Below are 19,428 nucleotides of genomic sequence, written 5' to 3'. Positions count from 1 at the left end.
ATTTGTTTTTTCAGAATTAGCTGCATGTGCTGAATACATCTATTATACAAGTTAAAGCATCCTACTCAGGAGCATCTTATTATACATCCTACTCAGGAGCATCTTAGATTTTAAAAGACAAAAATACATTCAGTTGTATTTGTGTATATATATTTTATATTGGTTATATATGGAAGTCAATCAATAATGATAAATACAAACAGATTGACAAAATAAAACAACAATTTTGGGGGAATGGAAATGGCACACTTGTCAGATAATATCCACAAATAATTAATTACTTCACACATTACAAATATTCTCTTAATAGTAGAGTCTCTTATAAAAATACACTCATTACATTCTAACCATCTGTCATCATTCTTCCCCGAAAAACTAATTAGGGTTTCATCCAATCACACATTATAAATAATGCAAATATGGATGGTAAAGTTACAGGTTAAAGAAGTTAATATAAGAACATCTGAAGTTAATATAAGCCCATTTAAAATTCATGGGCTTCAGAACCAGCCTTTCTGAAGGAACCAGCAGTTCCAATAATTAAACCGCTTATTTTTATCATCTTTTTCTGATTAATGATTAGATATCAAACTTTAAAAATTAAAACAACTTACAGGTAGTAGAGTTTTCCTGCAGCAGGAAGTTCCCTTTTCCGGTAATCTATCCCAGAATCTAGCTGGACTGTATTACAGTATTCCTACAATCCAAACATATAAAGTATCTTTTTAAACAAGTAGTGGTTCAGAATACAATCCTTCCCTTATACTATACATTTTTTAATTTTTCAAATGTTTCCTCAAAAAATAATATGATATGACAAGAAAACAATAGAACTCATGCAAGATTACTAACGTTGCAATATTAAATATATCAAGCCATTGAAATAGTTCAAAAAAATTAAAATTTGCATCATGTTTTCTGAAACATTGCCCAAAAAGTACTGTCATCAAATTCCCCAAATAACTACCTATGGGTGTTTTTTTAAATACCCCAATTTCTAACACCCTGGAGTGAGAAACTAGAGGCTACCAAAAAGAATAACTCATGGGTCTTAAGCACCACAGTGGGAGAGAGGCAGCATAAGAAAGCTGGGGCTGGATGTGGTGGCTCACATCTGTAATTCCAGCACTTTGGGAGGCTAAGACAGGTGGATTGTGTGAGCCTAGGAGTTTGGGACCAGCCTGGGCAACATAGCAAAACCCATCTCTAGAAAAAACACAAAAATTAGCTGGGCGTAATGGCATGTGCCTGTAGTCTCGACTACTTGGCAGGCTGAGGTGTGAGGATCCCTTGAGCCTGGGAGGCGGAGGTTGCAATGAGCTATGATCATGCCACTGCACTCCAGACTGTGCATCAGATCAAGAACCTGTCTTAAAAAAAAAAAAAAAAAAAGAGAGAGAGAAAAAGAGAGAGAGAGTTGGGCCAGAACATTAGTGTCCACATTTTAAACCAAATGACCAAACTAGAATGATGTTCTAGTTATGCCCATCCTTCACTTCTAAATGGCTGCCACAGCCCTTGTCTCCCTTTTAGTTTCCTCTCTAATAATCAACATTTCAGTGTACTTTCCTGCTGTGGATGCCTCTTTTCAACCCGAGTCATCCTGTGCCACTAATGTCTTTCTCTTCTCCCAAGTACTCCTTTCTTTCCATTCCCTCAGGGTGCATATGCGCCCACAAGCACACACACACACACACACCCCAAATTCTTACGAAGAGGGCAAATGTACTTTTGTAACACCTATCTTCTTGGTCAGTTGGATTTTGGAGGCCACGAGAGGAATATATGTAGAGAGGGGTGTGTGTGTGTGTGTGTGTGTATCTCTACATAGATAGAGGCATATCTCATTTTATTGTGTTTCCCTTTATTGTGCTTCTCAAATACTGCACTTTTTTATAAAGTGATGGTTTCTAGCAACCCTGCATGAAGCAAGCCTACTGGCTTCAATTTTCCAACACCAGTGCTCACTTTGCGTCTCTATCACATTTTGGTAATTCTTGTAATATTTCAAACTTTTAAAAATTATATTTGTCATTAATAATATGATCAGTGATCATATATTAATTATGTGATTAGTGATCTTTGACACCATTACTGTAATTGTTTTAGGGCACCACAAACTGTACCCATAGAAGAGGTTGAACTAAATTTATACATGCTGTTTGCATTCTGACTGCTCCATCGTCTGTTTCTCTCCCTCTCTTTCTTCTCTCTCTCTCGCTCTCTTCTTAGGTGTCCCTATTCTCTGAGAAACAAGAATTTTGAAATTATGTCAATTAATAACCCTACAATGGCCTCTAAGTGCTCAGGTGAAAGGAAGAGTTACATATCTCTCACTTTCAATCAAAAGCTAGAAATGATTAAGCTTAGTAAGGAAGGTATGACAAAAGCTAAAACAGACAAAAACCTAGACCTCTTGTACCAAAAAGTTATCTGAGCTGTGATTGCAAAGGAAAAATTCTTGAAGGAAATGAAAAGTGCTACTCCAGTGAACAAATGAACAGTAAGAAGAAAGCGAAATAGCTTTATTATTGATATGGAGAAAAGTTTGAGTGATCTGGATAGAAGATCAAAACAGCCAAAACATTTCCTTAAGCCAAAGCCTAATCCAGAGCAAGGCCCTAATTCCCTTCAATTCTATGAAGGTTGAGAAAGGTGGGGAAGCTGCCAAAAAAAGCTGGAAGCTAGCAGAGGTTGGTTCATGAGGTTTCAAGAAATAACTCATCTCTATAACATAAAAGTGCAAGGTAAAGCAGCAAGTGCTGATGGAAAAGGTGCAGCAAGTTATCTAGAAGACTTAATTAAGATCATTGATGACGATGACTACACTAAACAATAGATTTTCACTGTAGATGAAACACCCTTCTACCAGAAGATGCCAACTAGGACTTTCATAGCTAGAGAGAAGTCAATGCCTGGCTTCAAAGCTTCAAACAGACTGACTCTCTTGTTAGAGGCTAATGCAGCTGGTGACTTGATTTACCAATCTGGAAATCCTAGGGCCCTTAAGAATTATGCTACATCTACTCTGCCTGTGCTCTATAAATGAAATAACAAAGCTCATGGATGGCAGCACATCTGTTTACAGTATGGTTTACTAAATATTTTAAGCCTACTTTTGAGAGCTACTGCTTAGAAGAAAGATTATTTTCAAAAGATTACTGCTCATGACAATGCACCTGGTCACCCAAGAGCTCTGATGGAGGTGCACAAGGAGATAAATATTGTTTCCCTGCCTGCTAACATAACATCCATTCTCATTCTGCAGCCCATGAATCAAGAAGTAATTTCAACTTACAAGTCTTCTTATTTAAGAAGTACATTTTAAGGCTGTATCTGCCATAAATATCTTTTGTGAAAGGAAGAGCCAATCTATATAGCAACATTCACCATTATCTTAAGAAACTGCCACAGCCACTCCAACCTTTAGCAGCCTCCATCCTGATTAGTCAGCAGCCACCAACATCAAGGCAAGACCAGCAAAAAGATGACCACTCACTGAAGGTTCAGATGATTATTAGCATTTTAGCAATAAAGTATTTTTTAAATTAAGGATTTTTTAGATATTGCATATTAACTATTGCATACTTAATAGACTACAGTACAGTAGAAATACAACTTTTAGATGCACTGGGAAACCAAAAAGTTCCTGCAACTCACTTTATTGCAATACTGTTTTATTGCAGTAGCCTAGAACCAAACCCTCAATATCACCAAGGTATGACTGTATAGATATACATAGATGATGGATAGATAGATAGATAGATAGATAGATAGATAGATAGATAGATAGGTAGACAGACAGACAGACAGACAGACATATAGGGAAATATTCACTTCTGTAGAAGAATGGTGACCAAGAGATTTCAGGACAAGTCAAGAAACAATTATAGGCTGACATTTTGTTTGCCTTCAAAATGAAAATTGCCTTAATGAATATTCATGGGAAAAACCATATTTTAACAACATCACTACTTTTATTAATGAAAAGGTGCATTTTTTTTTAGAACAGAGTCTTGCTCTGTTGTCCAGGCTGCAGTGCAGCAGCATGATCTCAGCTTACTGCAACCTTCGCCTCTTAGATTCAAACAATTTTTTTGCCTCAGCCTCTTGAGTAGCTGGGACTACAGGCATGAGTGACCATGCCTGGCTAATTTTTGTATTTTTAATAGAGACAAGATTTTGTCCTGTTGTCCAAGTTGGTCTTGAACTCCTGGCCTCAAGTAATCTGCTCTCCTCAGCCTCCCAAAGTGCTGGGATTACAAGCAGAAGCCACCACGCCCAGTCAAAAACTGCATTTTTCAAATATTTGGAACCAAGGTATAACTGTGTTGGATTTTAAGACTTGTACATTGTAAAATAATCTCTTCATCCCAACATGCGCTTCTTACAATGTGATGTTGATATTCCAGTTATCAAGAAGTGAAGTCTGTGTCCCACCCCTTGAATGTTGTGACTATGATGGAAATGGTCTATGCAATAATATCCTAGGTGACACTTAAGGCAGCTTCTTATTGGTTGGAATGCTTGCTCCAGAACTCTGAAGTACCAAGTGGGCATTTAATTGCCTGGAGGCTACTATGCTGTGAGAAAGCTTAAACTACATCCTACAGAGAGAGGAGGCCCTGGAGCGGCACTGAGATGACATGAAGACAGAGGTGATGACAGTCTACAGCTGTTCTAGCTGTAGCCACCATCTTACTGAGGAAGCCAGAATTGCCAGCTGAACCTTTACCAAATCCCTGATCCACAGAAACTAGGAGAGAATAATGCTTTTAAAGCCTCTTTTACAGTCATTTTACAGGAATGTGTTATGCAGCAAGAGATAATCAGAACAGCAATATTTGGGCACACTTGAAAAATAGCAATGTTCTTCCTCCCTGAAAGAGCATCCTGGGTTGTACTGTTATGCCAGGGCTGAGGGCTGTTTATCACCTGCATCCAGAGCACAAATTGCATTTCCCCTCCTCCCATGCTGCTGCTAAGGGACTTAGGAGAGTAAAATAGGGTGACCAACAATCCCCTGGGAATAAGGGGTTTCCCCAAGACTGAGGGGAGTTTCTGGATACAGAACTTTCAGTGCTAACGCTAGGACAATCCTAGACAATCTGGGATAGTTGACTACCCTGAGTGAAGACCCAGAAGACTGAATTGTGGCTAGTGTAGGAATAGCATTTTGATTATATACTAGCAATTCTGAACTTGATTAGCATAAAATAACACCCAAGAAGCTGGTCCTGTAGGGAGGCCTATAAACCTAAGCTTTTGAACTAACATTTGAAAAACAGCCCTGAAAAACTAGCAAGTCATGGCTCCCTGCAATGCCGACATGAGCAACCTGTTGGCCTCTCCATAAAAACATCCCTAGCTCATCATTGCAAGTTGTCCAAATCCAACTCCCCAGGCCTCTCCTTCAGGACCTGGGCCCTTAACCAATCGCACCAGAGGAGAATACAGCATTGCCCAAATACATGCATTCCACTCTCTCCTTGCCTCAAGATGTCCTGTGTTTTGTATATATACTACATTACTTCTTGAGAAGAAGAGAGATATATATCTCTCCCTTTGCCTCAAGATGTCCTGTGTTTTTCTTGATGTAGTAAACCTGGAAAAACAGATACTTTCTTCTCCTTGTCCCTGCTTTAATTGTGAGGGCTCAGTCACCTAGTACAAAAAAGAAGGAAAAATGTCCCTATTTAGGGAACATGTCTTACTCAATCTCCCTGAGAAACACCTGCCTTACTATGGTAAGCAATGGTCAATTTTTCATAAGCTACCTTTACTACAGATGTAAATACAGTGTCACAATATAGTCATATATTTACCAGCTTCTCTATTTTTTTAAACTACAATTTACCTTACCTGATTCAGTATTCCTAATTTAGTCAAAAAGTTTTCTTATTTTTTACTATTAAAAAATAAGCCTAATGGAAGTTATACAGCTTCAATTTCTCTTTCTGAGTAACTTCTCGATCATATGAGTGATTAAGCCCTACCAAATGATTGCATTTGTACATTCACTAATCACCACTGAGGAATACCTAATCAGCAGCAAAAGAACTATTACCAAAGCCCTTAGATGTTAGCTCTTAATTGTCTGAAAAACACTAACACTCAGTTTATATATATATATATATATATATATATATATATATATATATATATAAACCTCAAATTTTCAGATTTCATTTGCTTACACTAGATTCTTCAAAGCTCTTTGCAGAAGGGTGGAGGAGGGTGAAAGCCAAGCTGCAAGTTGACAGTGAATCTAGTCAAAAGGGCATGAGCTCTAAGTAATTTCCTAATTTCCAGTGATATTTACAAGGCCTGTGACCTCTTATCACCATCCAATTCTAATGCATAACACTAATCAGCCAGCAAACAAAATTTATTTTAAAATAGTTTGCATATTTATATATACAAAGGACAAATACAATTACACAATCTAAAAAATGCAATTAGAAAATTTGGGGAGGAAAAGGAGGGAGAATAACACACCCTTCTGAGCATACTCATGTGTCAAAGGCCTTTGACTTTGGAAAGAAAAATGTATGAATAAAAGAACTGTATTAAAGCAGTGTATATTGTCCCCAAAATCTATTGTGTATATTTTTAGCAATCCTGAATAATACCATTAGAAAAACAGCCATCTCACTAAGTAACTTTATATAGCTTCTACTCCCTTCCAGTTGGAACAAAGAATAAAGACATTGTGGAGAAAATATTTTAAAACTACAACATACCAACCTCTTAAGCAAAGATTGAAATAATAAACACAGATTTGCCTACCTTAACATTTTTAATTATAAAAGCAATTTCTCTTATCATAGAATTTGGAACATGAGGAAAAAATCCCAAGTACATAAATCAAACTTCTATCCCTTATCTAAGTGACTTTATTATATAGGCATTTAAAGAATCAAAATTATTAGTGTTTTTATTGATAAGTCAATTAACTTGTTTTATAAATTTTTAACGAGTAAGCAATAAAAAGAAAAAATGGTTGAGACTCTTTTTTTTTCTGAGATGGAGTCTCGCTCTGTTGTGCAAGCTATAGTACAGTGACGTGATCTCAGCTCACTGCAACCTCTGCCTGCCGGTTTCAAGCAATTCTCCCTGCCTCAGCCTTCTGAGTAGCTGGGATTACAGGTGCCTGCCACCACACCCAGCTAATTTTTGTATTTTTTAGTAGAGACGGGGTTTCACCATGTTGGCCAGGCCACTCTTCAACTCCTGACCTCAGGTGATCCACCTGACTCGGCCTCCCAAAGTGCTGGGATTACAGGCATGAGCCACCATGGCTGGCCAAGACTTTTTCTTATTCGAGGAAATAAAATTTTAAATAACTAAGATATATCATTTTACTTGATTATTTAAGAGATGTATCTTTTTGGGGCTGGGTGCAGTGGCTCACGCCTGTAATCCCAGCACTTTGGGAGGTTGAGGCGAGTAGATCACCTAAGGTTGGGAGTTTGAGACCAGTCTGCCCAATATGGTGAAAACCCATCCCTACTAAAAATATAAAAATTAGATGGGCATGGTGGCATGTGCCTGTAATCTCAGCTATTCAGGAGGCCGAGGCAGGAGAATCACTTGAACTTGGGAGGCGAGGTTGCAGTGAGCCGAGACTGCACCATGGCACAAAAAGCTGGGCAAAAGAATGAGAATCCATCTCAAAAAAAATAAATAAATAAAAATGAATCTTTTTTGAACTAAAAAAGTTATCCATGCTTATTATAAAACATTCAAACAATATTAAAAGCATAAAAGGAGAAATGAATATCCCTTTATCAGAAAAAAGTTTGTTTATAGCTTATATAAGTTTTTTCTATACATATAGAGATTACAGAGATAGATGTCTATCAGATCATATATATAGTTCTATGCTTAATTCTTTTTGATATCTTAAAAGTTCTATGAGAGAAACTAACCATTTAAATACAGAATAGCTAAATTGCATACTGTACTATTTTTTTGCTGAGAATACAATTAAGGGTGGAGACTGAGTAGAAGGTGTCTTTTTATTTTATTTTATTTTGAGGCAGCTATACATTCTAATACAGCTGTTTGAAGTAATCATGTACTTATTTAAAGTAATCATGTACTACTACTTCTAAGTTTAAACAATGATATACGAGAAAATTCAACACATAAGCTGCTCCATATTTTAAGGTTTTTATAATTTAATTATAACTTAAATACAGAAAAGTACACAAATTGTAAGTGTCCAGCTCAATGATGAAACAGAATATCACCAGCATCTCTGAAGCCCCCTAATACCACCTTCTTAACCACTATTCTGATTCTAGCACCACAGAATTTTGCCTGTTTCTGGAGCTTATATAAGTGAAATCATATAGTATGTATTCTTTTGTGATAGGGTTCTTTTATGCCTGTGAGATTCCTCTACTTATATGTTGTATATAGCTATAGTTTATTGATTGTCATTATCATATTCTCTGTATGAATATGCCACAATTTATGGGTTCATTCTACTAATGATGGACATCTGGGTTGTTTCTAGGTATTTGCTCTTACAAATAATGCAGGCACAGACATTCTTGCATGAGATTTTTGGTGCACACATGTATATGCTCTTGTTGGACATATACCTAAAACAGGAACTATTGGACCATAGAGTAAAAATATACTCAGCCACAGTGGATACTGACTATTTTCCAAGGTGGTTGCACCAATCTATAATCCCCTGACTAGTGTGTCAGTACCCTTAAGTGTTCATTTGCTGCTGGTATATAGAAATACAATTTATTTTTAAATGCTGACTTTCTATCTTAGGAACTATCTTATTAATGTAACTTTTATATGCTGATTTTCAGGATGATACTAAAGATGTTTCACATATTTCATAAAATATGCCACACTGTTTTATATCACAAAAAATGTGCACTTATGGTTTAACAAGTCCCCTCCAAATTCAATATTTATTTCAGATCAACCTAACAAACATAATTTAATACTATAGGCTGGGCACTTTCCTAGTTACTAGAGATAGAATGATGAATAAGATATAGCTTTTGCTCTGACAGCCTGGTAGTAATCAGATATCTGTTTATGTTATCATTTTCTTCTCACTATCATAGACATAATTTTTCAAGTTGATAAATTGAGAAGTCCTCTGCCAATTGCCACACTGTGTGATTTTAGCCTGTTATGTAACCTCTCCAGATGTCAGTTTTTCTCCTCTACAAAACAAAGGAATTGAGTAGATCCCTTTAAGCTCCAAAATTCTTAACATTATTGCTGTTCTCTCACTTCAGGGCTCTTCCATGCTGAGTTCTTCTTTGGGTTTACCTCATTTTAGAGCAGACCACAGCCTGAGTCTACTTCAAGCTGTATGAGCCTCCTTTGCTTTGTTGATCATCTCATATCCCAAAGTAAATCAAAAACATCTTTCTTCCTATCTCCCCACTTCTCCTTCCCTGGCTACCCTACTTGTCCCACACTTAAAATACCCACATTCTATTAACTTATTAGATAAGCTCTGTATCCCTTCTTTTTATTAAGCAGTTTCAGAATTTCTTTCTCCTTACAAAACACAGGAAGGGGGATATTTAAGCATCATAATGTGCTTATTATGTGCTTCAGATGTGCTAGGCAACTGACTTGGCTTTTTCTCATATCATCCTTGTAATATCCATCCTCAGGGCAAGGCAATACTTCGCAAAATCCCCATTTAAAGTTGAGGAAACATAGGATCAGAGAGGTTACTTATGGGCTGAATCGCTTCTCCCCAAAATTCATGTTAAAACTCTAACCCTCAGTACCTCAGAATGTGACTGTATTTGGTGACAGAGCCTTTAATTCAGTTAAAATGAAGTCTGACTGGCATTCTTATGAGAAGAGGAAATGTGGACATGTAGACACAGTTATGTGTGTACCCCACAGAAAGGCCATGTGAAAACACAGCGAGAAGGCAGCCATCTGTCAGCCACGAGAGAGGCCTCAGGAGAGACCGAAGCTGCCCACGCCTTTGTCCTACCAGCCACCAGAACCATGAGAAAGTGAATTTCCGTGGTTTAAGTAATCCAGTCTGTTGAATTTTGTTTTAGCAGTCCTAATAAACCAATACAATAACCAATATGCTACCTTGCTCCAGTAATTAGCATTCAGAAAGGCATTTTTAAAAAGAGGAAAAAAAGAAAGAATTACAAGATTCAAAAAAGCAAGCAAGCAAGCCAAGACAGAAGCTAAAAGCACTTGCTTGTGAGGTGAGTCATAATCTGACTCTTTCTGCAGCCACAGCTAGAAGAAAACATCTCAGTAAATTCACAATTCACAGTGCATCCAAAAAGAGGCCATATAGTTTGTAGGTGGCTGAGCTGTGATTTGACCAGGACAATCTTGCCCCCAAATCCATGGTCCTCCCACTGTGTCACACTGATTTATTCAACAGTAGCCACAAAATCATTTTCCTTTAGTCTTACACAACTTACATAATTCATTTTTGCTTTTCCATCTCTCCCCCATCATCTCAAATTAATTGCCTCTGCACAGTGTAATTATGCTAATTACTCTTCTTGGGCCCATACAATATGATTCTACATGATTTCCTTTAGGTATTTAGTCCAAAATCATGTATGAGATAAATGTACCCCATACTAAATTCTGTACTATAATGGGTTATAGTAAATTTCCGTTACAAAATAGGACATTTTCTATGTTTATCTAAAATGTCTGCTCAACTCATAGTCCACTGTTCCTATGGCTTTCACTTGATCATCTAAACTGAAGACCTCAGTCTTGGAAAGGAAACTCCTACACAGCACCATATACTCACAGACACTTCAAAGCAGAATAGAGTCTAACAAGGATGACGGTTTCCTCTCCCTCTCTCAGAGATGCAAAAATGAAAAGTACAAAGTAATCTCTGACAATTACTCTCTTCCACAAAAGACACATAATTCCTCTTACATTTTAGTAGGTCCTATAATAAGACCTGGCATAAACTTGGTAAGAAGAATTTGAGGTGTAAATAAATAAGCCCATCTTTATCATCAGCATCAACTGCTATGGTCTAAATATTTGCGTCCCCCTTAAAAGTCGTATGTTGCGACCTAATCTCCAGTGTGATATTAAGGGGAAGGGCCTTTGGGAGGCGTTTAGGTCCTGAGGGCAGATCCCTCATTAATAGGATATTGCCTTTATAAAAAAAAAAAAAGGCTGAGGGAGCTTGTTTGTCCCTTCCTTCCATGATGTGAGGACACAGCTAGAAGGTAACATCTTGGAATCAGAAAGGGAGTCCTCATTTGACACTGAATCTGCTGGTGCCCTCATCTTAGGCTTCTCAGCCTGGACTAAGACATCATGGTAACAGCAAACACTAGTATAAGGGATTACCATGTGCCAAGGACTATTCTAAGATCCTTAAATGTATTCAATTAATTTTTTCAACCACTATGAGGTACAAATTATTATTACTCCATTTTACAAATGAAGAAACTAAAGCACAGAGAGGTTAAGTAACTTGTCCATTGTCAAACAGCCCAAAAGTGATAGAACCAGGACTCAAATGCAGGCATTCTGGCTCTGCTGTTTCATCATAGCCCAGGATATGCTCAGGCAACCATCGTTCTTGCTTCGATGCGCAAGGCAATGGAAAATTCACATGGGCTTGTTGGGAGATTTTCACAGTACTCTGTCAGCTTGCCTGTCAATGTCCTACATCAGTTGCCCTCTGCTCCTGTGCTCACTGAGTAAGGCCCAAACTTGTCTGCTTTCCTGAGAAAGAGCTATGTTACAATGAACAGATTGGTTTATTTATTTAAAACCTAATCTCATACAAAAATGATACTGGGCAGCTTCCTGGAGACTTTGTGTAGCTGTTATATGTTACACTGCAACATTACAAAACGTGTAGTTTTCTTTGGGTTTCAAGCCTGTAAGTTCTATATGACCAGCATCATGTCTGTTTTGCCATCACTGTCTCTCCAGCAGTTAGTATCTAGTATATAGTACATAGTAAATGCTCTGTAAATATTCACCAACTGAACGAACCATTAGCAAACACATATGTGTAAAGCTCTGGTGCAAGTTAATACGTTAGGAACTACAGGAAGAAGCCAACTAGTGAAGTCCCTTTCTCAAAGAGCTTTTATGACAAAATGAAGCATTCTTCCAGCTATGTTCTGCCAGCAAGACACCACCTCTACAGAAAATAAAAAAGTTAACCAGGTGTAGCGTACACACCTGTAGTCCTAGTTCCTTAGGAAGATGAGGTGAAAGGATCACTTGAGCCTAGGAGATCAAGTCTGTAGTGAGCTATGATCACACCACTGCAATCTAGCTTGGGCAACAGAGCAAGACACCATCTTCAAAAAGATAAATCAATAACAATTAAAAATTAAAATATTAAAAGTGAGATTGAGCTATACCTAAAATCAAAGATCTCTAGGATATCTCTGAAGCATAAGTATAACTCAGACTAAGGTATATGTGTATATTACTCCATTAACTTACAACAAAACAAAACTATATGTTTGGATATATATATAGATATGCATGCATATAAATGTACAGAAAAATGCTTCAAAATATACAGACTAAATTTTTTTTTTTGGATTCCACTTTCTAAGGGTTTAGAAAAGCAAGAATACAAACTAAATTTTTAACAGTGGCTACTCCTGGGGAGGTAAGTAGGAATGAGGTGGAGTAGAAGGTGGAGGAGGGATGGGAAGAGGAAAGAGAGGTGAAAGGTGAGTTTTAATATTTAGTACATATGTTTATGTGATGTTTGCATTTGTTAACCTATCATGCATTCATTTATTTCTTATGAAAATTTACAAAAGAAAAGATCTTAGAGTATTGTCCCCAAAGACTGGTACTGGGAAAAAGCTGATAGCTGTCTTATTGAAATCACCATTATCTATTTCCAATTCTGTCATAACAAAAAAATTTTAATTAATATTCCATTCTTCTCCCACTGTTTACCTCATCCAAGAAAACCAGAGTCCTCCTAAAGGGGGTGGGGGAAGAAAAACAGAAGAGTGGCATACCATAGGCTGCAAAGAAGTTGAAACATGCATCTTTAGAGAATCTTTTTTATAACTATGCTACCAAACACACAACTGCATCTCCTGTAAGCTTTAATTTTCTCCCACAGAAAGGCTATGCAATATAGCTTTGAGCTAATAGGAAGTTCCCACTATACATGCAGCCTTGCAAAATTAGTTTTTCAACATCCAGTAAATTTACCCACAAGATTTTTTTTTCTTCTGCACAAATAATTATAGGTAAGCAATAACTTTTCTAACAACAACAACAACAAAAACTGCACTATAATTACACAAAGCCCGTAAGGCATATGATTCATTTACAGTGTATCACCACTCTGGAATAATGAAGAAAAATGATATCTCAATAAAATATTTAGCTTAAAAAATGACCCCTACCCATTTTCAGAGGCTTCATTATTTAGAGTTTCAGTATCCAGGATAGCATTTATAAATATTCTAAACTTTGGTTCTGCTCTTTCTTCATTGTATTTGCTCAACTTTTTGTCATTTCACTGCTCATTAGCACCTTTATCTGAAGATGAAAAGAGACAAATTCAATCATTCTTAACAACAGTCAATTCTTACTGCTGATAAAAAATCTGAAGAGTAAATTTTAAGCTATTATCTAAAAACAATATTTGGATATCACTATATTTAACTTACCATTGTGTAAGACTAAAGCTAGATTAATAAGATAGATTATGCTTTTATATAAAAGAAAGATAAAAACTTTCTTATCAGTAAGAGCAATTGACAATACAATTAATTCCACCTAAAGACAATAAGGTATGCAATATGTAACTATAGTGAATATATGTGTATATGTATATGTATATATGTCTTCATACACACACATACACATACACACACACATACTGTGCAACATGGTTTGGTGGGAAGAGCTCTCAATAAAAAGTAGGAAATCTGAATTGTAGATCTAGCTCTACTGCTAACTGAGCCATCAAACTCTGTGAATACACACACACACACACACACACACACACTTCTATTTACAGGCAAGGCGTGTATTCACTAGCATATACCACTATGGGGCAACTGATCACAACCCAGCATCTACTATAATTGGTCTGCCAGTGCTATACCAGTTGTTAAAAAGTGTGAACAGTCATCCTTATTTACAAGCATTCTCCAAATTATAAAATGTCTACCATGTGTAACCCTCTGTTTGTATTCTGCCTTCCTCACACAATGAGGACATTCCAGGAGCTAAATATGCTCTCTTAACCTCTGGTTACAACCTAGAGTGCTATACCTTTCCTATAGCCCCCTTCAAAAACAGTTTCTACATATGCCTTGCTCTGTATTTCTCAGCTCTCACTATGCATAACTTATTTAGTTCCATGTCAGGTAACTTCTTCTATATACACCAAAACCATTTTTAGCTTTCTTCCTCTGCTCTTTCTATCTCCCTTCTAAGCTTTGTCTAGTTTTCTTAGGAAATCTCCATTTCATTCCAGATAGAGTAAAAACAAAATCATAAGCATGACTATTAAACCAAGAGTGATGACAGCAATACATTTATATAAAGAAAACAAAAGGCAAAACAAAGCTCCTGTTTCATCAACCTCTGAAATTTGTAAACACATAATGGAGTCCATTCAGAATTCACAAACATTTCTATCTCATCTATTCCTCATCCACAATCACCAGTATCACAAGGTAGAAAACTTATTTAAAAGTTGTGCTTTTAATATATTGCAATTTACATAATTGCTAGCATTATAACCTCCCAACACACAGCTAACCACTTCTAACTCAGTCTCTATTATAGATATTACAATATATCTCTAACATTATAATATTTTTCTATGCGATATTACGATTTTTTTGTCTAGTTCCCCTCTAGAACATCCTAATTTCCCTGACGGCAGGATTCAACTCAGAAACACATTTATCATTGTATCCCCAGTGACTAAGCCCTTCAAAAATGCATGTTGAAATCTACTGCTTTCTTCTACTTTATTTTACAAGGGCATAATACATGAGCTATTTGGAGCAATTAGGCTTTTGTAGACTAGGTAGCCTAAGACTTTAATATCACATTTAGAACACTAGTTGAGGAAGAAATCTATCATAGTTCAAAAGAAATAATTTATAAATAAACTTCTGAAACTTAATCTTTTTGAAAATCCATAGCATCATGAGGGTCTTAACAACCTTGTAGTCCAATCCCATCATTTACAGATGAAAAATGTAAGCTCACACAGGTTTAAGAGGCTTGCCAGTGACAGAGCAAAGTCAGTGACAGAGACAGGCCCACAAAGATTGCCTTCTCATTCCATTGATTTTTCTGCTATATCATGGAAATCAGAAAAAAAAAGTATGATATGATTGTCTAATTTGTATATATACATATACTAACACACAAACATACATGCATGCATATTACATATATATTTCACATTCTTCTACTTTAAGTTATTTTAGATAGTATGTCAGAGTTTATTCAGTTAATTAACTATGTATTTATAATATATGAATCCTATCAACCATAATAGGCTAAGGAATACAAGATAAATATTTCCACATATCTTTGGAGAAAAATTACAAAGTCCACATTGAATAAAAACCAAACTACCAGTTGTTCGTGTTCAAATTGTATATTCTGATAGAGTATATTCCGATTACACATTAAAAAGTCCTTTTTATGTATCCTAACTTAAATGGCAGTACTCATTTTGTTCTTATTACTTGTGTATGCTTGTGTATATATTCAGAGGTGACACTGTTCCAATAAGCTATATACTATTTAACACAACTCATGGGAGGTATAGATACAGTCAATAGTAAACAAATATACAATGTACTTTATACTAAGAACCCCTAATATACCATAATTTTTATAGAGAAAAGCTAAATTCACTATGGCAGAAAAAAATTTCTTAGTTATCTTGAAGCCCTAAAAACTTAGCCAAACTATTGTTCAATGTGCACACAGTTTGTGTCTTCATGCTCACATGTTGTTGAAACAGCAGACTTAAAAGAAATAATGTCAATGAATCCTACCAAGCACTATACATGACCTCTGGGGTAATTAGCAATCATTCAAAAGCAACAAGACTAAAATGTTCTATTCTTTATTACTGTCAGCTCTTATCTTGATCAGCATTTTAATAAAGATGGTTCGTTTCTAAGACAGTTTCATGAATCAGTCATAATTACATTCTGACATGCAGTGAATAGTAAAGCAAAACTAAATATCACTTCATCAACCTTTCTAACCTTTATGCAAGTATTAACTGTAAATAATTTTTACACAATCCTACAACAGAAAATCTGCATATTTCTTAGCTTTGTACATACTTTACCCCAAATGAATTTCCTGTGACCTATACCTGAAAAACACAATCAGCCATAATTATCCAGTTTTGTGAGATGTTCAGGTGTTGCCTTTCAGAGTTCAAATCAACTTCAAGTATAAAAGGCTACTTTATTCTACAAATGGCACAATATACAAAATGGGTTAAGTAGCCAAAAGCATCTCAGAGCATTGTGGCTTGAAAGAAGTCTATCCAGAATCAAAACGTCATAGTAAAACTACTCTAAAGCAGAGCAATGCTTATAAAAATAACTACACAGATTACACATTAAGGAATGGATCACTGATGGATACTGCATTAAGTCCTACAATTAAAATATTAAAATAATAATATTAATTAGAAGGAAATCTGAGCATTTGAGCGTATTTGAAGGGTAGATTTTTTAAAATGTAATTTCAAAGTAGCTGATAAAGAGACTGAACATTTATCAGAATTATAAAACTTAGAGATGCTATTCTGATATTGAGGATAATATACAAATTATTTCAGCACCTCCTTCCCCCAACAAAATACCTGATTTACTTTAGAGTTTTGATATAGCCCTCCCGACTTTTTTTTTTTTTTTTGCTGAGTATTAATTTTGAAAAATATTTGGATAGATAAAGTGAACATAATTCAACTACCAGAAAAAGTCAATAACTGCAATTTAGGTGATTGTTTCAGTGCTTCAGAAAATTTCAAAATAAATACAATGCTTTCTCAAAATCCTGAGCTCAAGTAATTCACCTACCTCAGAATAAATGCAATGCTTTCTCAAGAATAATTTCTTAACTTTCCAATAGTGGATATAGCACAAATTGACAATTTTGGACCCAGGTTCTCAAACCTATGTTTCAACTATGCCTCTCCAATAAACGAAGTTTGTAGCAAATCTACTAATATTTTTAACCAAACTGATTTCCACTTAAAAACTTAAGTTCTGTGAAGCAGTAATCTACTTCCCATTTTACTTTGTTTAATTTCAATTTGAAAACAAGTTCTTTCCAAAAACAATCTAAAATTATTCCCTATATGTCTTCTTATATATTCTATTATAGAACAACTTTACTAGAATGTTACTGATTTAAAGGCAGAAGGGACTATAGCAAGCATCTTTTTCAAGTGGGATTTAAAAATGTATACATCTTTTCTATGATAATTTTTGTTTAAGTTTTCCATTTAGCTTTCTTGAGCATGATTCCCATCTCTTTTTGGAGGTGCAAGCAAAGAAGAGAAAAGAAGTGTTAATTTAAGAAAACATTTCCCAGAAAGAAAAAAAACTGCGATTAAGATTTAAACAAAAGCTAAAGATGGCTTCCTCTGAGTCCTGATGAGGTCCGCTACCTCATTACGAACAACTGAAAACTTGTGATGGATTTTGTTTCAAGAGAATCCAAAAGTCCTTGGTCTAAAGCAGACAGGGGGGTGCAGGGTCCATTCACTCTGCCTGTATCACAACCATTATGTAAAAAGTATAAAACACTGCCTTTATGCTGCCAAGCCACAATGACTCTTCCTACATCAAAGGATTTTCACCAGTAGGGTTTTTTCATCAAAATTTATTCAAGCTAAGGGCAGAGAGACAACGATTCATACTCGCTAATTACGCCTAATTATCTATTCCCTTTTCTGACCAGCTTCGGCCAGTGTTATTTGCTATCTGGATTTCTCACAACCTCCCTTTGCCCTGTCCATCCAGCCCAACCGTGAAGGCTTTGAAGAAAACAGTTGTGGCTTTTTAGAATTTCCTCAATATAGAGTTCAAGCAAATTAAATAATGATTCTGTTAGTTTTGACACATTTATGCGTTCAATATGAGGACCTCTTGGTTAATTTGGCAAATTCCTCACATCTCTTCATGGTCGGAATCATAGTAACACCCTCTCTTACAGGAGCTTCTCCTCATGCTTTCTTTTCATGATCTAAATGAAATGTTTATTGGATTAGAGCGCTTCTCTGCAGACCTCCATGGTGGCCTATGACAAAGAGCTTAAAAGTTCCATTAATTGGCTTGAGTTTTCAGGGAGGGGAAAGGGAGAATTTTATTTCACATTACATCACTAGCCAAGAAAATTGCCACGTGTAATTAAACTAATTTATCTCATCATTCAAAGAACTAGCTAATCCATATTTAAGACACACTTCCTTTAAGCCATTTTTGTCATCAAATAATTGATATCTTGTGATTTAACCAAAAATAACTATTTATTATTCTAAGAGAAAAGAATTCAAGTCCTAAACAGTATATATTTTACATGTAAGCAATAGCTTGTTGCATTCTAAATAAATACAAATATATAATTTACATTATTTTATGAGAAATCTTTATTTTTATTTTACATGAGATAATTAGAGAAAATATTTTAAAAGGCATACACCTAAAATGACTTTTCCATAGATAGGCCCTGACTAATACAAGGTCTACATTCTGTTATGAAGATGGACAAGGATTATATTTTAAATCCACATCACAACCATTTTCATCCTAGATATTTATTAATTGCAAGGGCATACCACAAAAACACCATTACAAAGAAAAATAAAAATTTAGTTCCTGTAACCATAGCCAATTTTCTTAAATAAATTTTCTCAAACATATATGAAATAGGTTAATTTAAGAAAATATCTTGGGTAGATTTCCTAGACTGAGTTAGACTAAAACTTGATAATTTTAGAAATATTTTACAAGTCAAATGGTCATTTTATATTGTAAAATGTTAAATACTAGAATTCAAATTTCACACTTAAAACAGTTTGTGGGGGAAAGCCACAACTCTTTTCACTTCAGGAGTTGCCTGCTACTTTTGTTCTGTCTTTGTTTCTTTCAATCCTAAGTATTAAAAAGCCAACTGGTAAGTAAAGACATTATCGCACAAACAAAGGGTTAATCCTTGCAAGGCTGACTCAGGTGACAACGCAGTAGAGGTCACAGAGGCTGACACTGACCCCAAAGGCTGATTCTGATTATTTAGCAGTCTGAAAGCTCTGTTATTGAAAGTTATAATGAACAAACTGACAAATCAATTTCACCAATGAAATGAAAACTGTGGCAGGAAAAATGACAAATATACATTTATTTAGCAAGTCTATAACTC

General features: G+C 35.7%; 1 protein-coding gene across 5 annotated transcripts in view; it reads right to left on the bottom strand.

The window, feature by feature from the left end:
- The window catches only part of AFG1L (AFG1 like ATPase), a 251,443-nt gene that overhangs the window by 85,000 nt on the left and 147,015 nt on the right, over positions 1-19,428 (bottom strand). For all 5 annotated transcript variants that reach the window (XM_054254317.2, XM_078369902.1, XM_002746932.7 and 2 more), the window contains one exon: positions 615-697. In XM_054254317.2, coding sequence (XP_054110292.1) covers positions 615-697 — 83 coding nt within the window. The remainder of the gene's footprint in view (positions 1-614; positions 698-19,428) is intronic.

Source organism: Callithrix jacchus, chromosome 4 (genome assembly GCF_049354715.1).
Source record: "Callithrix jacchus isolate 240 chromosome 4, calJac240_pri, whole genome shotgun sequence".
NCBI classification, from domain to species: domain Eukaryota; kingdom Metazoa; phylum Chordata; class Mammalia; order Primates; family Cebidae; genus Callithrix; species Callithrix jacchus.
This window is presented reverse-complemented; position numbering and strand designations above follow the sequence as displayed.